Below are 22,384 nucleotides of genomic sequence, written 5' to 3'. Positions count from 1 at the left end.
AGAGATATGCATGCAAAATATGATTATATAGCTGAAAAGAAAACAAGTAACCGTCTATATCAACCTGTCAAAACATGCATGCAGTCAATAAATGATCAAATTTACAACAAAATCAACTGTTGATGATTTAACAATTATCAAATGATAAAACTGAGGTTTAAATAAAAACTACTGGATAAGGTTTAATAGCATTCAGAGACTTGATGGACAGGAATAATCTTCATAAACTGATAAAAAAGTAAAACCGAGTAAACGTTACAAGTACTGAGCAAAGAAGAGACTAATTTGGACTTAATGCAGTTATGTTCACATGCAGAGGCATGTAGATTAAGGAATGTGTTACCTGCACACACACAGAATTACACTGCCTAAATAACAGGACAGGGTGTTATATATACAGTAGTAGATCCATCAAAAGAGGCTATGATTTAATCATTAATGCTGGGACAAGGTCACATAAGGACCATGTTTTTAGGAAACATGGTGTTTCTTTCCATTGTTTTGCAGATGACACGCAATTATATATGCCATTGAAAGCGAACGATTCCAATGCCCAAAAACCTCTATTGGATTGCTTAAATGATTTAAAACGTTGGATGTCATTGATTTTTTTTTAATTTAAATGAATCCAAAACAGAGATTGTTGTATTTAGTCCTTCTGATGGGTATGATACTCAGAATCTCAATTTGGAGCAGTTCTCTTGCTTCCATAAACCGGGTGTAAAAAACCTGGGTGTGCTATTTGATAGTTCCCTTAAGTTTGATAAACAGATAAACTTGGTTGTAAAATCTAGCTTCTACCATCTAAGGCTTTTGGCAAAAGCCTTGGCTCTCTTGCAAAGACTTTGAAAAGGTAATGCATGCCTTTATCTCTACCCGTCTTGACTACTGCAACTCTCTCTACGTAGGAATAAACAAACTATTTCTATTCTAAATCTATTTTTTTACTTCAAATGGTGCAAAACTCTGCGGAGAGACTTCTGTTGAGTGAAAGAAGGAAGAAGGACCATGATCTCTTTCTTACCTCCCATTGGGCTCTGACTGACTGAGAGAAGAGGTCCATGTCTCTGAGCTGGGCATCGGAGCAGAAATCACCCATTCCCTTCACAGCTTCTAGAAATGCCTCCAACACTGAAGGCCTGAGAAGACGTGACACTGCCTATAAAACAAAAAGAAATCAGCAGTCATTAACAGCTTCTGTGCATGTGTTTTGACCAACCATATGTTTTTTAAACCATTATTTGATTAAATAATTATTAGATTGAAAACTCACCACATTTTGAAATGGCCTTACTTGTTTTTTCTTGGCTTGTTTTTTAGATCTGTCTCTGGTGCTGATCACTGTGATGACATCCTGTATGTGTTCATGCAGGTGCTGTTTTGCTTTATCCAGTCTGCTCCTGGCCAAAGCCTGAGCTCTGGCATACACCTCATTCTGTACTGGGACATGGAGAACACCTGGAGCCTCTGATGGCTGTGGAAAGCTGTGACTTTTGGATAGAACCCTTTGTCTTTGGTGTTGGGTTGTCACAGAGGTCTGAGGTTGCCTTTTCGGTGGTGAACCAAGGTTCTGTTCGATAGGCGTTCTTTGTTGAGTCACTGTTTCCGGTGTATGCAAAGTGCTTGGGCTGGATGCAAGTGAGGTAACCGGCAGAGTTTGTGATGGCTCATGGGGTTTTGGAAAACTGTGACTTTTGGCCAGAACCTTTTGTCTTTGGTGTGGGGTCACCAAGGAGGTTTGTGGTTGCCAATTTGGTGGTGAATCGAGATGCTGCTCGACTGGCATTCTTAGTTGAGTCATGGTAACCGATGTAAGCAACATGCTTGTGCTAGACGCAGTTGAAGAGAAAGACTGTAGAGGGTTTGAATGTTCAATGCCACTGCTCTGGCTTGAGTCTACAGAGATAACCTGAAGCTCTGATGGTCCAAAGCCCCTGGTTTCGCCCGAGTCTACAGATATAACTTGGAGAGAGTCTAATGGTGTAAAACCACTGGTTTGGCTTGAGTTGGCAGAAAGAACCTGTTGCTCTGATGGTCCAAAGTCACTGGATTGGTTTGGGTCTACAGAGATAACCTGTAAATGTCCAAAGCCACTGTTTTGCCTTGAATTTACTGAGGCAGCTTGAAGGTCTGATGGTCCAAAGCGATTGGTTAGGCTGGAGTCTACAGAGATCAGTTGAACGTCAGTTTGGGGTTTCAACTGAGCCTTCCTGCTAACAACAGATGACAGCAAAGGCTGTTTGAGCTCTGCATGCTGTACTTGGCATATAGTTTTGCTTTGGGCTTTTGGAGATTTTTCATGAACCTGGGGGAGAAACTGGGGCTGTATGCCACTGGTGGTTTCCAATTGTGACTGCAGCTGAGAAGAATGGAGTTCTTGGTTTTGAGGTTCTGCTGGGATCTCTAGAGAAAGTTTGCTGCTTTGGAAGAACGTCTGATCCTGATGGTGTTGAATGATTCTAGTTTGGGATTCAGGCTGAGAATGGGCCTGCACAAAAACCTTGGAAGCAGGCTGTGCACCTACAGGCTGTCCTTCACGCTTCACTCCATGAGAACTGAGCATCTCAGTAACCTCCTGACGGACATACAGAAGGGTGTGAGAAGTTACAACATCATGATTTTAAGCATTCCTTAACCGATACTGGCCTGCAATGAAATTCACCTGACAGTGTGAGACCGTCTGTTTCAGTCGGTCTTGTATTGCCGATGTGCTGAGGTAAGGAAGGGAGGAGTTCTTTTGCACAGATGTCACAAGCACCTGCAGGTCCTCACCTTCTGTCACCACCTGTCCTTCCAACTGTAGACCTCTGGAGATCAGTGCCTGCAATGGGAATCGAAAGAGACAACAATGTGAAAGCGCTGTTTTAATCAACCAAATGAACTCAATAACTTAGTTAATTGTACTCACTTTAGCCCTGGAATGTGGCCCCCAGTGGCCCCTATGCTGCCTTTCTTTTAGGTGGTGGCAGACCTCTTGGGCTTCCGTGCTCCAGTTTTCAAGCTCAGCCAGCCTGCCCTCGAGCAGAGATGCGGCTTTCTGGAGTCTCTCGCACACCTGATCCACCCGGGTCAAAGTCTCAAGTGTCTGCCAAGAAACATGTCCACAGATTTGTTCAGTTCCTAGTTAAATCAATTATTCTCATTAGAGAAACAGAGTGTTTAGAGAGTTGGTAGACTCTCCAACATAGGTGGCAGTACTGCACCTTAAATCTGTTTGCCTCCTGTCATAAAATGCAAACAAAAGATGTTGGCACATTATGTAGCTACTACTGCACACAAAATCTTGTAGATGAAAAATGAAAAAGCGACAGTCTACCAGAATAAAGATTCCCAGTGTAAGAGTTTTTGGTTCTGTAAAAAAGTTGGGTGGGTGTAAGACCCCAATCCTGCAAGAAGTGACGATCAACAGTTGTTTTTGCACACTTTTGTAAAGTTATTGTTACAAATACTATCTCTGTCTCCCAATACACCTTTTTCGTGAAAGTACAAAATAAATTTTAAAGATAAATTTGACTGATAGCATTATTTAATTTTGGCAGAATTTAATTTTGTCACATTATTCATAAAATGTCAGTAGACTTTGCAATAATATTGTTATTGTGAATTCTTTTAGCCATAATTCAGTAAAATAATTCAGTTAAGTAAAAATATGATTGTGACAGCCCTATTTAAAATAAATGGATATATACAAATACAAACAAATCAGTTTGATGAACCAGATCACTGGAAAGAACTGACTCAAAAGACTGATTTGTTTACTCACAAACTCAATGACTCATGGAGATTCTTCAAAATTGTATTTGTGTGTTCCACAGGATAACTGAGAGCAAGTAAATAATGAAAAAAAAAATTTGTTTCATTTTTGGGTGAGCTGTCTCTCACATCTACACGTTTAACCTAAATATTGCCTGACCTCCGGAATAGTTTGTCTGAATTTCTGAAGAGTTTCCTCTTTGTAGTCTGGAGATGGAGACAAAGAGTTCAGATTGAACTCAGACATCTTCTTAGTTATGCCCTGAGAAAAAAAAAAAAAAAGACAAGCATAAACAACCTTGACAAGAGAGTGGAGAAGAAAATGATTCTCAGAAACAGCTAAGACAAGGCAAAAAAAAAATAAAACATTAAGAAAGGCATATAAAACAATGAAGAAACATCTAATATAACAATACAAACAGTATGAAGTACTACAGCTAGGACAGAAAGATCAGTATACCTGGAGTTTCTTTCTGTAAATACGTAGAGGTCCAGATAACACCTCAACTGTCTCTCTAAGCACCCAGCTGGCTTCCCTCATCAGGGAAGCTTGGACACCTGGGACTGCAGAGATGGGCTGAGGGGCCACTGCCTGAAAACATGCCATTTACAACAGAATAAGCACTTTATTGTTAAACAGTAACATCTTTTTTTTTTTTTAAATCAACAATCACAATCTTTTCAAGGGTGTAGAATGTTAAAAGACAAAGAACAAGAGCAATCACATGCTTTGATGAACAGTAAGCACAGATGATGAAACAGAATGCTTCTGTGGTTTTGAAACACAATGGGCTGAAGCACCAGCTTATCGGTGTATCACTCAAAGAAAGTGAAAAATCGAAATCGAAAAAGGCTGGGTCTTGGCAGTTTAAAGGCAAAACTCTTTATTCAATCCAGCAGAACAAGTTGAAATTGACAAATAACCAGGATCCAAAATAAACTCTTTGAATCAATTGAGCAAATGCACCAGCCATAAATATTTCTTACCAGCTATGAAACTTTATTTTGCATTATTTCTGTCTTTAACAATGGGATATATTTAGCTTTTTCCTTGAATATTTTGTGTGAAACACCTGAATCACGTTTTCTGTTGCCAGTACAAAAATATTTTGTTCTCATACTCAAATTATATACTGCAATTGGTGGTGTAATGTGAAAAATATTATGTGTGACATTACATGTGTCAGTTTTATAACAGGCATCCTAAATAGACGGATAGAACAATTTCCACTGAAAATGTTTACCAAAATTCAAATTATGAGAGATATTGCTTGTGGTTTTCTCTCTTTTTTTTTTTTGAATCACTCAGATTAAAATTCAAACGTATAGTAATAAGGTGCAGCTTCTTTTAAAGTTACTAGAAATTGCTTTATTTCTTCAAAAAAAGACAAATCTTACTTGCAATTTGGCATTTGGTAAGTGTTAATTTTGGACCCTGCTGAAAACTAGTGTTCTATCTCTACAAACTCACAAACTTGGTCCTTTTTATGAAGTCAGCCCACTGCATGTTCAGTTTGCGGAGCTCTTCAGTCAGAGAGTGGCTGGTGGAGGCGTCACTCATCTCAATGAGAAAGTTTCCCACCTCATTCAGCTGGGCTTGACGTGATCTCCACTCATTCAGGCTGGAGGAAAAATGCTTGTGCTGTATTATGAAAGAGATCACAAGACAATTGACAAATGAACCTCTGAAAAAAGCAACCACATACAGTACAAACATCATGCCCTCACCTCATGACTTGAACTTACCAAACAACTCAACAAAGATAACTAAATGACATTCATACTTTTCAAGTGCATCTTAGGTGTTCAAACACTTTTTGGGTCACTGTATACTTTGTATCGTGTGTTTTAATGACAAATGCTGTATAGTACCTCTTGAGCCTCTGATTTTTTCTCCTGCCCCAGCCAGACCTGTAATAGATACAGGCAGTCTTTGTAGGACTCCCATGCAGCCAGAACACGCTCCATGGTGGATCTTACTGCTTCTGCAGCTTCTGTACTGACTCCCGTCTCACTATCTGCCTCTTTTACCCACCTGTTAACCACAGGCGAGTCGTCTGCTGGAAAAGAAACAAAGGAGAGAGGGTAAATCAGGTAAAAGTTACAGGAAAAAGCACTAATTTTCATAAAAACCAAAGTATAACAGAACTGCCAACAATATAGACTTACCCAGAGCTGCTTTGTTGGTATAGCTGACTGCTGTGTCCTTCAGCTTATTAAGTGCTTCCTTCAACATCCACACCAGACCTTGCTTGTCAACAGTGTCCTAAATGGCAAATAAGCATTGTTTACAATTAATTTAAGTGTTTATGTTTTTAGGTTGTCAGAGACATTAAACTACTCAACAGTCCACTTTTATAGACTTGTTGTGTTTATGCTTATGCTCTTGCAAACTATTCTAACACAAACTTTCCATTTTGTATATTTTAAATTCATTTTTTAAATGAACCAATTAATTCGATTTTTAATTATTTAATCTTTTAAAATGAAAGTTGCAGCTTTTTACTTCTAGCGATTGTACTGTATTTAGGTCTCATAATGAACAAAAGTTTTGTTCGTTTGTAAAGATTATCATAGTGAACAGAATGTGTAAAATTGACAAATTTGTAAGAATGAGTTTATGTTCTGCAATAATCCAAAAGCCAACTGAAAAATCCTAATGGCTTTCTGTCAAGGGAACCAGTGTGATGTTTATTTCAGGTTTGGCCAGCAAAAGTATGTCATCTCTGCAATTCTTTATTGTTCGAAGCCTGTTTAGATATGGCTTCACTACTTTATGCAGAAATTGTCATCAAACAGTTAAAAAAGGCAAGCAAGTTCTCATGTAGTTGCAGTCCTCAACAGTAAACTTTTTCAAAATTCACTTTTGAGAGCTGAATGCACACAATTTATGTTGAAGAACAAACTGTGAAAGTCTTGAAGTAATGTTTACCACAGACTTTGTTTTACTCGAATCAAAACCTAGCCTAAATCGAAAACTGAGATTCTAAAAAAACGGCAATGGCAAATTGACAATGACTGATGAATAGGGCCACATACATGCCAATCTTGTAGCAGAGACTGAACAGACTCCTGGGAGCCGTAAGGCCCTCTCCACAAGATCAGCTTAGACTTCAGATGTCCCAGCAGGTCATAGACATGGTGCATCTGCTCTCTGTATTGTAGCTTGATGCCGTGGTACTTGGCTGTCACTCTGGCACTGGTGAAACTATCAAGGAGAATGAGAAACATTAGCAAGGAACCTGGATATCTTGATGAAGACAACATTAAGAGAAACTGAAATGTTCGGCCCTGCTGAAAAGACCATCTTTAAAAAGCAAACTGGTCTGTCTTGTTACTACTTTAGATGCCTAATGTACATACCAGCATCTGATGTTCTAAACACTACAGATGCTGGTCTTTTCAGCAGGAAGCACCGAATAGATTTTGTTTTCCAACCGTCTCTTGATCTCCTCCAGCTTCTCGACCGGCACTTCATCATCTGTGATATTGTAGTGATGAAGGGTGTTCAAGTGCTGGCTTAAGTCCTCAACCAAAACCTAAGGAAACATGAAGAGCAAACAAAGATATGCACATAATTCAAAAATACACATTAAAGCATGATAATACCTGTCTGCACACCGACCTTCAGCTGTTCATGCTTGAGTCTGGCATCTCTGCAAGCAAGTGCATGATCTTCAGCGCTCCCGCTGTCTTCAGATAGCACAGCCTCCATATGCTGGAGCCACCGGCCCAGTGTGTTCAGAGGGGCTGGCAAACCAACATCAAGCTCTGTTCTATACTCTTGTAACTGGGGAGAAGTAGTGTACAAAATAATCTAAGATTTTTTTTTGTCACTTAATTATTTGAAAAGTACTTGTATTACTTATACTAATACTTTTTCCTGTTAGTCCAGTATGTGACCTGCAAGTATTTTTACTGATCCCGTCGCATTTTATTTTTCGTACATTTTTTATGTCAGAAAGAAAAATATTTCTTTAAGAATATACTGTATAAGAAATATATAAAAATATTTATTTTTAATTACATGTTACAGAATTTTAAATTTGAATCTTTAATTGAACTGAATTTACATTTATGTTTATGCATTTAGCAGATGCTTTTATCTGAAATGACTTGCAATGGAGCAACATAAGCATTATTTATGACTTTACATTCAAAATACCTGATACCCTTCTTCAGAGCTAAAAATATTCATAGTACACAATGCCAGGTTTATTAGAAAGCTAGACTACTGTATGTTATGTTTATTTAATTTATTTAGAGTTTAAATTTATTTAAAAAATTATTTTAATGTCTAGTTGAATTATTTAGATTGTTATTTTTTTTTATATTTATGTTTTTTATAGCAAATAATAGTTGGATGTTTTACTGCTATAAGGTTGTTTCTGGGTTTATTATGTTTTAACAAATAATAACATTCAGAAATTATTCTGATATAAAGTTTTTCTATGACAGCTTTAACTTTATGAACACCTTTGATATAAAAAACGATACTGGTGTGATTTGTTTAGAATTTCCAGTCCATTCCCAAGACTATCAGAACTGCCTAATTTCAATCTGTATTTGGTGACATATTTAATAAGCAGAATTCACCCTCTCCTCCATGGTGTCCCATGCTTTTCTCAGTGCCATCTGCTCCTCACTTGGTTTAGCGCAACGTCTCATTCCACTGAGAAGTGGAATAACTGGACGTCGTTGGTCATAATAAGTCCCCACAAAGTTCTGAAATGCCTTGGATAAAAACATAGACACACATTCAGGGCTTGTCATAAGATGCATGTTACATATTAGGGAAGGGATAATTTTACATTCAGCATACCTGATACCTCTCTGCATATCCCTTCCCCTCTGTGGAATTCCACGCCTCCAGTAACTCCTGATAGGCTCGCTCTAGCCAGCATTTCATCTCTCTGGCTTTCTGACTGGGCGAAGCCTAAGGGCAGGGCAGGAAACATAGAACCGAATTCGAGATTGTTTGTAAAATCAGAAAGCATGTTGAAACAAGTAGAGGCTGATGCTGGAATGATATTTTGATAGAGGAAAACTGTGGAGGAATTCACAAGTGCTCTGTGACGTCTGTACCTGGTGGATTGGTGAGGCCAGCACAGCAGGAGTGAAGTATGTAGGGAGGTTGACAGGAGAAAGGCATGTGGGAAAGAGCAGAGTTTGAAGCTGCATCCAACCAGGAGGGGGCAACAGAGAGTAGGAGAAAGCAAAGTTGAAGGGCCATATGTGGGAAAGGGGGTTAGAAAGAGAAAGAAGGTAAGAATGAAAAAAAGGCAGACAAACAAAAGCAGAGATCTAGATGGGAGATTCAGTTGGAGATGGTCTTACCTCAAAATCGTCATCAGCTACAGGCAGATCATTGGAGTACTGCAGGAACTGAGCAATGTATGTCATGATAGACTTCTCATCAGGGTTACTGACATCAATGTCTGAGAGGAAAGAGAATTTAAATGTACGTAAACCTTCAATAACCTTAAAAAACACATTGCATTGTACAGAAATTGTACATTTTCTAGAAATCACATTTTAAAAATTCGTTACCATATAAATCCAGGTTTTTCAAGACAGCTGTTGAGGGTGTAAATTAATAACATAAGAAATATCTTGTTTTGTAGTTGTGTTTTAAATATTAAATCATCTTAAGGCCACCTTGGATGTTTGCTGAGGCCCAACTAGTTAAGAACCACTGTATTAGAGTTAACCGTTTTTATTTCTTTGTTAAAAATTAGCGCTATGTATAAATAACAGATAATGGATAATGCTGCTAATAGCTTTTACCTTCTGGCTCGAGCAGTCTGGGAATTCCGAGCTCCTTCTCAGCGAGGTGAAATGCCCTCTCCAGGTTTTCCCAGTGGCTGCTGGTCTGCGCTTGAGAGAGGTCCACCAGATCAGGTCTAAGGGAGCAGAGAATGGCCAGAAACACCTCACCACTCCTCCAGCTGGACTTAAAGTCCCTCACACTGGCTGAGCAACCAACTCTAGAGAAAGAAAACAATCATTTTAGAGGAACAACTGGTGTGGAAATTAAACAGACTAAACAGTTTGACCAAACATTCACAGTGCATGAAAGCATTTGCTAGATGAAGCTCACTTCTGGCACTGGTCCCGAACCCACAGGAGCAAAGCCTTCTTAGCAGACAGACGGAAGCGCGTGTGGAGCGGTGATGCTCCTCGAGGAACAGGACTACTGCCTGGAGATCCAGGAACAGAATCCAGACTGGACAGAGAGTCCAGGGAGGATGAACGGGATCCATAAGAGAGAGTGCTGGCTAGCTCCTCTATCTGTAGTAATGAGGAGAAGTGAGCATGTTTAATACAGATGTCAGTTCATACATTCACAAGAGGACATACATGGGTTATATACTGTACATATATTATATTATATCTATCTAGCTATCTATCATCAAAGATTTTTTTTTATATACATTTTAAATTCTAATATATTTTCAAATATATTAGAATACAAATCAGTTATTTAAAATTGTAATAATATTTCAAAATATTACTGTTTATACTGTATTCCTTAACAAATAATGCAGTCTTTGGGAACATAAAGATACTTATTTCAAAAACATATAAATATAAATATAAATCAATCAATCAATCAAATCAAACAATCAATCTGACCCCAAACTTTTGAACAGTAATAATGGCATACATTTTAGCATAAGACTTATATGACTAAACAGAACCACTGAACTCATTCAACCCATGTTCTCTGACATAAAAGAATCTTCTGTAATACTATATGCTTCCTGTGTGCATTGTTATTTTGATATTCTTTTCTCTTCTGGAAGAAATAAGAGAGTCTCACATCTCAAAAAGTACAGGCCCACTCTGAGCTACAATGCTAACGGTCTTGAAGTAAACAATGACAAACAAACAAACAAAAAAACAGCTCATGGCAAAGAAAGATGCAAGTATACTGTATATGATATGCTAGTTTTTGTAAAAACACATTGGGCCAGGTGCATAAAAGGGTAAGCCTAGTCTTAAAAGTTAGTCAGCAAATTTTTTTCTTAAATTTTTTCTCTCTAATTTTTTTCAATTCAGTTACATAAAAATGTAGATTAGTGTAAATTGAATAAAAAAAAATAAGAATGATTACCCCTTGGCTAACTGCTAGTTGGTCAGACTAGTTCTTAAGACAACATAGAGGCCAAGTTTATGCAACTGGCCCATGGTGTCTTCACTGTTATACTCACATGACAGTGCAGAATGATGGTCCATATCAGGCCCAGAATGATGGAAGGTTTCCCCTCTATGATGTCTGGGATGTTTATGTTCACCAGCTTGATCTGAGAGAACGTAAACAGTTGTTTATGTCATTTGTATATAAATCTTAATATCCTAACAGATGGAAAATCATCATCAGTCTTATGAGAATCCCAAAAACTATCTTACTGATTTATTCTTCAAGAAGTTCAAAGCGGTCTCGACGTTGCCTCTCTGCTGAAACACACCATGACCCCGCTCACGCTTCTACAGAGAAACAAACAAACTCAGTAGTAAGCAGCATTTTTAAACATTTCAATGATTCAGTATAAACAAATACTTTTTTGGTTGAATCTCTGTGAATCCAGTGGTATGACGGTGATATTCAGCACTCACCATGCGCTGGCCACTCATCACCTCCAGTAGGTCAAGCAGTCGAGTCCCATCTCGAAGATCTGAGAACAGATCCTGGACAACAGCTGGATGGCTCCTCTGAAACACACATCAGTATTCTATCTGAACGTGTTAAAGGTGTTCACAGGTCAATACACTGAGCATTCCTGATGTCAAGCTATGCTGGCAGAAGTACAAATAAACCATGAAATAAACAAAGCATGGATTAAAACAAAACACAAAAAAGCAGAAAAATATAGAACAATATATTGGAATATATTATTCATTTATTAATTATTATTAACCCTAAAGCCTACTGTATCATTTGATCGAAAATTGTTAAGGCCTCTAAATGATCAACATTTTATACGTTTATAAGAAGTTCAAAAGTTTATCATTCTTTTGTCATATAAATATCAGCAATTGCACTAAATTGCATATTTTTGCTCAGTATGGGCCTCTGAATAAAATTGTGGAGTTTCTTTTCCCTCTGAGTCTTGAGTATAAGCTCCATATATAAAGGCATATTTCACCCAAAAATGTTGATTTTGTCATCATTTGCTCACCCTCATGTCATTCCAAACATCTAGGAGTTTCTTTCTTATGTTGAACACATCGATATTTTGAAGAATTTCGAAACGGTCTCCATTGACTTTCATAGGTAGGGAAAGAAGTACTATGGAAGTCAATGGGGGACCATCAACTGTTTGATTACCAGCATTCTTCAAAATATCTTCTTTTATGTTCAACATAAGAAAGAAGCTCATACAGGTTTGAAACGACACGAGGGTGAGTAAATGACGACAAGATTTTCATTTTTGGGTCAACTATTCTTTTAAAGGCCATAAAGCCTGATTTATCATATATAATACTCAACAAAAAGCACATACAGGTACACAAACCTTTATAATATTTTGTCTAAAGGTTAAAGGTAAGACCATCTGTTCCATTAAAAATACAATTAAATTCAATTTATTTGATGTATCTTTTATTTAAATACATTTTAATTGCAAATGGTGGATATTTAAATCATAATTCATTCAGTATGACTGCTCTTTTTATATGATATTTCATTTTTATTTATAAATGCAAATGGACTGACAACAGTGGTGATGCACAAAGTACCTTTGGAATATTTATTATCATTTTGGAGTAGACTGATGTGACAGTCTCTCAAAATAAAAGTAGTTTGGAAATGAGTATTGATATTTTGTGATTTTTACATGCATCAAAGGGTTAATCTGATGTAAAATGATGCAACACTCTAGCTATACAGAGAGATCACTGGAGCTCTACACAGGTTATCACTTGCAGGAAGTTTAAGAGCGCTTGCGTTTAAAACGCGGCCAAGTGTTGGTTGCTTAAAGGCAGACGGAGCAGAACAGACCTTCCTTGCTGACCAGTGAGTCAGCGATTCAGCTACAGCCTCAGTTTGACCCCTAACTCTTCTAGACTACATAGTTGGAGTCATTACAGTAAGTTATGGGTTGCTCTTGGGTTTACCTTGGAGAGCTGTGCATTGATCCAGTTTGTGAATGTCCTCTTCTGAATCTGCTCCTGTTCCACTGTTAATAAAATAATATTACATCAGATAGGATTTATTCCTGGAGCAAAAACTGTGTATGTATGTGTAGGAAACAGTATGAGCACAACGAGAATACATCTATGCAAAAGAATGTCCACATCTTGCCAGAGAACAGCTTTGGGGCTTTCTGGTTTATAGCACATCAAAAACACAGCATGTCTTCATACATAACTATTTATAAGCCGAGAACATGGCATGACCACTGGAAACCTGGCTCGACTTACCCATCTCTGAGTCGCCAACGGCCTCCACCTCAAACAAGGTTTTAAGAGACACCATGTTCTTTCGATAGTTTTCATAGACATAGAAAATATTGTTTAGGGCAAGTTATTTATTTTTCATTGGCTCAAGTTAAAAAATATAAATGTGAATCATTACCCTAAATGTTTTTAATTGGATGAATGAAACATTTTTTTCAGTGTATATGATATCAAAAAGATATACATTCCAACACAGAACTCTATTCCATTCATAAAATTTAGTCTAACTACAACAGCTAACTTGTTAAAAGTAACATGTGCAAATCTTTCTCCAGATGACAGAAGTGTCATCATTGCACAAAAGACAAACATGTGATGTCACTCAAACATGTCTCTCTTTAAGACTGGCCTGTCGTCACAGCAAACATTCGGCTGCCTGGCAACCGCAAACCAGTGAGCAAAGACTGTCTGAAGCGAGTCCAGCACACACACCGATGGTTTAAACTGACAGGAACGCTGAGACACATGACACCGAGGAAATGAAAGAAGAGACACCAACAACCTCAGCTTCAAAGGTCTTCAAGGGGATTTGGCTTTATAAAGCAGTTACAGCTGAAGTGAAGAAAGCTGTTAAATGAATAATCATTCCGAAAAATTAATAATACATCACAGAAGAAATTATACAGCTTATTGCTCTCACAAGGTGTTTTAGGCGGGATTATCTGTTTGGCCGACCAATAGCAGATGGGCAGTGTGTTTGGGAAAACATTCATTATTTTTGCTAATTGTTTGATGGTGCAGAAATGACACTATAACTATAAAGTTGGCAGGTTAAAGTAACTGTGTACTCAAGATCATGTTTACTCAGGTTGGTGATGAACAGGTTCTAGAAAAAGGAAAACGAGTTACTTTTACGATAAACGTCTAGCACACCCTCCCAAAACATGTTTTTGTTTGAAAACTTGGTGAGTCAACGGTTTACGATTCCCTCTCGCCGTCTGGAATCCGCCCTAAACCTCCGAAAGAGGAGACAAATGGGAAAGAGACTGAAGAACAAATAAAACGGCAAACAATCCGCCTCAGATGGTGATAAGCGCATTTATGTGTCTATTGTATAGACTCCAGTGGATCCTTTCAGTAAATGACGACTCGTTCATTTCTAATTATTTCTTTACGATTCAAGTCAAAAAGTGCATTTAATTGAATCTAGTCAAAGTATAATTTTATATTAAACCTCATAAGCTTTTCGAAAAATGTTTACACCATGGCTGTTCATGGACATTTTTGATTTTCAACTTCACAAGAGTAAAAGTTGAACATTTCAACTTAAAAAAAAGAGCAAGTTGAAATAAAGAAAATACTACAATTTACACTGTATTTTGGGACAGATTGCTGCCATCTGGTAAAACATGTTATGAAAATAAGGTAATGTTCAATGCATCCGCTTTGTTTGCGATAACTTTTTTTTGGATTTTATGTCAAACTAAAGTTGGTCAAAGTTTAATACATACACTGCCATTCAAAAGTTTGGGATCAGTAAGATTTTTTATGTTTTTTAATGGAGTCTCTTATGTTTATCAAGGCTTTATTTATCTGATCAAAAATACAGAAAAAAAAACAGTAATATTGTGAAATATTGCAATTTCTAATATAGGTTTCCTATTTTAATATACTTTAAAATAATTTATTACTGTGATGCAGCCATTACTCCATAAACACTGTTCTTTTTAACTTTTTATTTATCAAAGAATCCTGTGATACAAAAGTATCACAGGCCCCAAAAATATTAAGCAGCACAACTGTTTCCAACATTCATTATAAATCAGCATATTAGAATGATTTCTGAAGGATCATGTGACACTGAATACTAGAGTAATGATGCTTCACTAGATTGAATTAATTATATTTTAAAGTATATTATTTCACAAAAAACATTTTTGATCAAATTGATACAGCCTTGAGCATAAAAAAATTCTTAAAAAAACATCACAATTCTTACAGATTTTAAACTTTTGAAGTATACTGTATATACTCTCTATGTACCTGTTTTAATCATCTGCAATCTGAATGTTTTAAAGTCTCACCCCATTTCTGTGTAAGTTCATTCAACATTATGTTATATAGATTTTATTTAACACATATTTAAAAGAATTAGTCAGTGTTAGGTTCTTTCCCATTAAATTTCCTGTGGTATATCAAATTTGACCACAAAAGTGTGACATATTTTTAAATGACCCCTTAGACTTATCGAATGAAGTCCTTTTTTTTTTTTTTTTCAGATGAAGATGAAGTAGGTAAAAAAGTGACCAAAAAGCTTATAAGAAGTGAAGACTGACCTTGCAAGAGTAAGTGTACATCATCAATGTCCAGTGGGACACCCCCCTCGTCCTCTGCAGGAGCGCTGCTTTCTCCCCCTGATGCCATTACTGCTGTTTCGACACTCTCACACACTCATTCCCACTAAAATGAAGAAAAAAAAAAAAATTATATGTGGTTGTTAATTATTGTAATCATAAACAGCACACTTCTAAAAAAATTAATCAGATCTCATTCTTTCTAAATCAGTAAGCACAACATTTTACATTTTCACATCCTGTGCTCATGGAGACACACTGATAAAGTAAAAAAAAAAAACCTGAACTTGTATTGTTGCCTGTTTTGATATTGATCAGAAGACTGTGCAATGAAAACAACTTCACATGACTGATTCAGCATCAGTTAGCAAATATGAAAAAGTGACAAAGACAGCAATACAGTTTCATATGGCACAAAGGCTGACCCTTTCTTTTATTATGGACAGATTAAAACGGCGAGGCGCAATCCTAGGCGAGGTCTCTAATACTACATTGCAGAGATACAACATAAAGAGCTCCATCAACAGACTCTTAATCACACTAATAATTTTGATGGTACTGTAAGTTAGTTTGGGGGAGAAAGGGCTCATGAACAGATAAACAACATCAGCATAAAGTACCAATTTTGAAGAAGGAAAGCAAAGGAGGAAGTGTCCTGGGGAGATTAGGCTAATCATATCCAAACCCACACACAGCACCAATAAAGTCTCATAAATGAATACAGCACAGTAAGTTACTAAGTGAATCAAGACGGAAGTACGATTCAAAGGGAAGTGCATAATACATGCACATATGAACACAGACACACAGGCAGCCTGAGGGCTTATGACTTGATATAATCATTATCATTACTGAAATGCTACACTGGCTACTGTATATTCAGGAGTGGTTATAATACACTCAAATGGTATTTTAATTGTGATTAGATTTAAATAATTTTAACTGTGACCTTTACTGTTTGACTAATAACAATATGATAATAACTATTATTGTTGTTAATATTATATATGAAATTATATTTAGAAATTTTGTTGTTCAATATAATAATAATTTAAAAAGTAAACATGATAATTATTAACATCATTGTTGTTGTTATTGACAATAAGTATTATTATGAAGTTATGAACATATGATATTAAATGTAATATATTACATTTATATTAACAATTTATTGTTCACAAGAATAATAATAAAATGAAAAAGTAAATATAATATTAACTATTATTATTGACAATAAGAAAATTATCATAGACTTATATACATATGATATATTACATTTATATTTATCATCTATTATTATGTTGTTCTCAAAAATGACAAAAATAATAAAATGTTTAAAAAAATAAAATGTTACGTCAAGTATTTTTATAAAACACATTTTTGGTTGTCAAATAAACAAAATGTATGCAAACACCATATTAAAAAATGTAAGTATTTTCATAATATATTTTTGGTTTTCAAGTTAAAAAAAAAAATGTATGCAAACACCATATTAAAAAATTAAAGCTGCCTTACCTGTATTGTTTCCTGTTAAATGCACGTTTTGTAACGCTGTTCTGTTTTTTAGAGACCAACCAGGTAGACTCACTGTTTTTTTTTTTAAGGAAGAGAAATATCTTCTGAAAAGCTTGTTAATAGGTCTCAAAAACGCTGTTCTTGCACATATACATGCTGATATCAAGACAAATGCAAGCTCATATGAACTCTGAATGAGTTACTTGAAAGTATAACAGGTAGTGGAACCGTCAAGGACTCTTCTGAACACTCGATCTTGTTATTAAACGTGAAAATTACTAAATGGTCATTAGAGGGCACTGCTTGAATCACTCCTGATTCTTCCAGAATACAGTCACACTCATTCAGCACACACGCACGCACGCACGCACGCACGCACGCACACACACACACACACACACACCTGTTGTTTCTGGGTGAGATTCAGACTCACCATCTAAAACAGTCAGAGATGTGGAAACAGCAGCCTCACTTGCTGCTGCCAATACTGACATCAAAAGGGCAAATACAGCACTGGGAATATGCAGACATTGTTACCAGCTGTCCATGTACTTTTTTCTACATACGTGCACAGATTGACTGACAGAAGTGAAAGGGCAAGATAAATGAAGAGACCAGAGTGGAATCTGATGCTATTAATAGGATAGATTGATGACATGCAAAAAGCATTCTGTGTCAGCTAATACTTGCACTATGCATTGTGCATATGCGTAAACTTCATCTTCATTTACCATAATTCCCTTAAATAAGCATTTGAGACTAAGACTGCACCTGTATGGTTTCTATAATCCAAACCGCATGCCTGGTAACTGACACTAAGATTAAACAAAGCACAAGTGAATCTGGGGAGCTGCACTTAAAGAAATTAAATAGTTTCAACCCAAATTAAAGGAAATAAAGAAATTGCACACACACAAACACACATTCACGTATGTGCATAATAATTAGTGTATTCAAGTAGGTACATAATTAGTGTATATATGTATAAACAAATGACATATAAACATACATAATATATTGCATATTGAGATTTAGTATTTTCAGGATTGCCTTTAGTTTGGTTTTAATATAATTTTAATTTTAATGAAATTAAAAAATAATGAATTAAATTAAATTAAATGCATTGGTCCAAAAACAGCCTTCATTCTTCATGGAAATATAATTTCTTGTTTTTGTTTGTTTGTTTTACTTTTGATTTTTGGGTGAAAAATCACCTAGAAATGTTTTTGACAGGCTTTCACCAAATAAAAGTACTTAAGTTCAGTCAAACTAAGGCTATGATGTTAATTCTATAAATGACCCTTTACATAAGTGACATTACAGCACAGCTGTATTTGGGGTCCCATAAATGCAACTCATAATGCCCAGTGTCATGAAATGACATACACGTCCTTATTCTCACTGCTCCACTTCAAGTGAAACTGTATCAGATGACACTGCCTGTGGTGTTATTATTATTGCAAGCACACGGTTACCAATGTGACACTCATTCAAAGGTGGCTTCAGTTTCACAAAACTAAACAAACACATTTTAGGGTAATCATGCAAAAACAAATCCATATTTCAAGTTAAGCTTACCTTGCTATACACAGTCTTTTGCACCCTCCAAACACATCTATTACATAACAATAATGACTGAGCCCCAAATCATCTAACTAATTAGTGGAATAGCAAGACCAGACAAAGCCTCATTCTGAAAAGGCTTGTTAGCTGCGGTGTGATACAGGCATGGGTGGGGATGCCATTGATATTCAGTTAGACAGAATCATATTACTTAAACATAAGGGCAGTGCTGTTTAACTCATGCCCCAGCAAAAATAAGAAGACACAGGACATGGGGTGGGTGACCAACCCTGGTGTGTTTGGTACAATCTGTTGAGCTGATCACTTGCACAGGAGAAATTAGGAAAACAAACTCCTTAACTTCGATTAGCTATATGTAACTTTTCTTGTTTAAATTACCAAACACTCAAATAGGCTACTGTCAGAACTAAACTGCGTTGCAAAAAAAAAAAAAACAATCAGTGTGAAATAAATGAACATGAGCAGAAAGGCACATAAAAGTTAAAAGCTGGAAAGCATTATTAGTCCAGAAACTGATGACAAAGTATGCTTTAATTACTTTCGATGAACCTTTCACGGTTTAATAACCTTCACTCTCACGCAAAATACAAGTCAGCTCTCTCGCACTACAGCCACCGAATGTAACTAGTTTTCATCAAATAATCCTTCTTTAAAAACAACTAACTATACAAACTATGAGATGTGCAAAGTTAATGAACTGATGCTGTGGTTAATTTTAATGCATGCGACGTGCTTGACAGAAAGATGTTGTTTGGTATTGTCATGGCTTGCAGTTCAACCACTCATTTAATACAGAAACTTATACAAACTCACAATGAATGAACGCGGCTTGCTGTCTCAGGCTGCTGACAATTCCTCTCAATTATTTCCCAAAACTGCACCGTTGGAAGCATTGGAAGTGAACACGAGCACTGCGCGCGGCGTCGCTGCAGTGGTTTGTTTGAAGTGTTTTAACTCCGCCTTCAATCCGCGTGAACTTGAACTTGAACACACCTTTCTGAGCTCCGGGACGTTCGAATTATTTTAGTCAGTTCGCTCGAACGATGAATTGTTTGAACCATCACTAATGAGTGTGTGACATTTTGTGTGTTCTGTTCTTTAAATGTTAGCACTGCCGTTTTGTGTGTGTGTTGTTGTTTGTTCATAATTTCATGTCACAATTTAAGTGCGAAATGGTTATAATGAATCATTTATAAGGAGCCGGTTCAAGAGAGCCATTAATTCGAGACATTGAGGGATGTGATGGCCTTTTTATTATTTGTGCATCTGAGAACTGACAACAGGCGGCAGTTTTCATTAATCATCACTGATTCAATACAGTGCCAGCCTGTTGTTAAACCACTGTGTGCCTCCGCTGTCTAAAGGTGCGTTCACGCCATATCGGGATTCCCGTAATTCCGAGATTCCAACTTGTAAAAAGCGTTCACCTTCTCGTAGAACTCGTAATTACAACTTGTGAACTGGGAGTTTTCTGAGAGCTACGACTTGTACCACGAGCCTCGCAGGCTCTGTTTAGGCGTTGATAGTGTTGCCATAGAAAAGCATAATTCCGAGTCCGTGGACAGCTCCGAGTAGAACGTCGCGTGCTGTCATCTCGGAATCACGGGAATTACGATATGGCGTGAATGCAGCATGCTGTTCATAGGTTTTAAAAAGCTGTCGACTGTTTGCTGGCGTGCCTGCGTGTGTATGTATGTATGGGAGTGAACTGGAGAAAGCGAGGAGAAGAGGTTTGAGGTATTAATTGAAATAATTATTTTTGAAAAATTTTTGGAAAAGTGAAAAATTATGTTTTCAATTTATTAAGCTTATTTCCTCATCTCGCTATGCATGCCATGCATTACTAAATGCTTGTGGAAACAGCTAACGACAAAAAAAGAGGCACTGCCCCCTGTTGTCCGTAGGATACAAAATAGTCACCTCTACTGAGGCTATAATTCAGGTTTAGGGCTGTTAAAATATTGTATTTCGTTTAGTTATATTGTAAATATATACAAACATTTATATTTTTAAATATAAATGTATAAAACTATTTACAATATACACTATTTTTACATCCCTAAGTCTGTAATCAGGCCTAAGTGAATGTTATAATAAATATTTTAAATTGAAAAAGTATACAATATATATATTTATTATTAGAAATATATATTATTTATATATAAATACAAATATAATACATAAATATTAATTTTTTAAATATATTTATTATAACATTCCTCTACTTAGACTAACACAGGCTTAGGGATGTTAAAATATTGTACATATTGTATATAGTTTTATACAGTAGAGGGATGTTATAATAGATATTTTATATAGAAAAGTAATCTAGCTTGCGCCAACAGTTGTACACGGAAGCAGCTCCGGGAGGATGATGTAAGATGTTGGCGTTGCGCATGCGCCGGGGAGTCTCGTGAAAACCAGCTTTTGTTTACAGGAGCAAAGGAAGCAAAGTTTCCTTACTTTAGCAAAGAAAAACCAACCTTCTCTTGGCATATATTGAAATCCTCCGACATTCTTCTTTACAAATCCTCGTTTTGTACTTCTAATTCGTGACCGTAGTTTTGTTTTGATCTCTCCCCTGCGCTTCCGCATTCGTCACATCTGACCAGCGCATCACAACGCCGACGTCATCCGCCCGGAGCTGCTTCCGTGTACAACAGTGAGCGCAAGCTAGATTCAATTGATTATTACATTTTAAATATGGTTATTTTTCTTACAGAAACCCACCAATTCGCTACAGGCCTTTGTTCAACCCCCGGAGCTGTGTGAGGCACTTTTTAGTATGGATGGATGCCGTTACGTCCTCCCCCTTTGGTCTAGGGGTAAATAGGGAACGACGAACAATAAATAGTGGAGAGACCTTGAGGATCTCCAGCTCTCTAGGCCCAAAAATCACAACCAACCACAGATTTGAGTTTGAAAACGGCTTGGGTGCCTTTTAATTTTAACTCAATCAAGGGATTCAAAAAGGATAACATTAATATAAAATAACAGTAAATACAAACAAAGAAACAATACCTCGGGAGGAGGGCCCGAACAAAATAAAATCACAAAGAAAAATACCTCTACCTAAAAAGGGGGAAATAATAAATTACCTACATTAAAGAAAATAAACAAAACAACATATAACTTCCCTCACTCCCTAACTAACCATCAAACAGGAGAAAACGTATGGGTATGCTCCACCCTACCTTACCCAAAAGCTTAACTGATTATTAATGAAATCATCAACTCAGGAAACATTGTGACAACCCAACAAAGAGCACAACAAGCACAATAAGCACTCATGGGCTTGGAGAGCGGAACAACCTCAAATGCCACGATATCTCCCTCCTTCCTCCACGGCACGATCTCTCTGCTATTTTGTACTAAAAGCCAGCAAACACGCACCAATCAGAGTGTGGACAGCGCATACAGGTGGATGAGTGCAGCTGATCATCATTAGCCTATCAAGCACAAGACACACAGATAGAGAGAGAGAGAGAAAGAGAGCAAAAATACAAACACCAGCAGCAACACTGTTTCAATAATAGACAAAAATTAAAGACACAATATGTAATTTTCACCGCTGGAGGGTGCGTATTCAAAATAAACAAAGAGACAAAGGCGTAGTTTGATGACGTCGTGACTGAGTGTGGACTCATGGGAGTTGTGTCTTCTATGAAGGTAGAATGACGTCAAAAATATTTGCATACACAGGGTAATATTTGTGGAAGTGTACATAAGACTGTAAGCGTAAATTAAATTTGCATGCGCAAGAGAAGCTTTGTAAA

At 36.8% G+C, this 22,384-nt stretch overlaps 1 protein-coding gene across 1 annotated transcript in view; it reads right to left on the bottom strand.

Moving 5' to 3' along the window:
- The window catches only part of LOC107683962 (nesprin-2-like), a 98,090-nt gene extending 78,561 nt beyond the window's left edge, over positions 1-19,529 (bottom strand). The window contains exons 1-23 of the mRNA XM_016480065.1: positions 19,422-19,529; positions 15,492-15,615; positions 12,874-12,935; positions 11,374-11,469; positions 11,167-11,244; positions 10,968-11,060; positions 9,854-10,044; positions 9,541-9,740; positions 9,091-9,191; positions 8,576-8,689; positions 8,350-8,487; positions 7,379-7,543; positions 7,192-7,292; positions 6,793-6,961; positions 5,923-6,019; positions 5,626-5,813; positions 5,225-5,395; positions 4,214-4,345; positions 3,914-4,015; positions 2,909-3,085; positions 2,663-2,821; positions 1,295-2,575; positions 1,025-1,159 (exon numbers count right to left, since the gene is read on the bottom strand). Of these exons, the coding sequence (XP_016335551.1) occupies positions 1,025-1,159; positions 1,295-2,575; positions 2,663-2,821; positions 2,909-3,085; positions 3,914-4,015; positions 4,214-4,345; positions 5,225-5,395; positions 5,626-5,813; positions 5,923-6,019; positions 6,793-6,961; positions 7,192-7,292; positions 7,379-7,543; positions 8,350-8,487; positions 8,576-8,689; positions 9,091-9,191; positions 9,541-9,740; positions 9,854-10,044; positions 10,968-11,060; positions 11,167-11,244; positions 11,374-11,469; positions 12,874-12,935; positions 15,492-15,579 (4,038 nt within the window). The 5' untranslated portion in view covers positions 15,580-15,615; positions 19,422-19,529. The remainder of the gene's footprint in view (positions 1-1,024; positions 1,160-1,294; positions 2,576-2,662; positions 2,822-2,908; positions 3,086-3,913; positions 4,016-4,213; positions 4,346-5,224; positions 5,396-5,625; positions 5,814-5,922; positions 6,020-6,792; positions 6,962-7,191; positions 7,293-7,378; positions 7,544-8,349; positions 8,488-8,575; positions 8,690-9,090; positions 9,192-9,540; positions 9,741-9,853; positions 10,045-10,967; positions 11,061-11,166; positions 11,245-11,373; positions 11,470-12,873; positions 12,936-15,491; positions 15,616-19,421) is intronic.
- Positions 19,530-22,384: the final 2,855 nt, after the last annotated feature.

Source organism: Sinocyclocheilus anshuiensis, unplaced genomic scaffold, assembly GCF_001515605.1.
Source record: "Sinocyclocheilus anshuiensis isolate Anshui unplaced genomic scaffold, SAMN03320099.WGS_v1.1 scaffold637, whole genome shotgun sequence".
Classification (NCBI taxonomy): Eukaryota; Metazoa; Chordata; class Actinopteri; order Cypriniformes; family Cyprinidae; genus Sinocyclocheilus; species Sinocyclocheilus anshuiensis.
The sequence above is the reverse complement of the archived record's forward strand: the minus strand, read 5'-3'. Positions and strand labels throughout refer to the sequence as shown.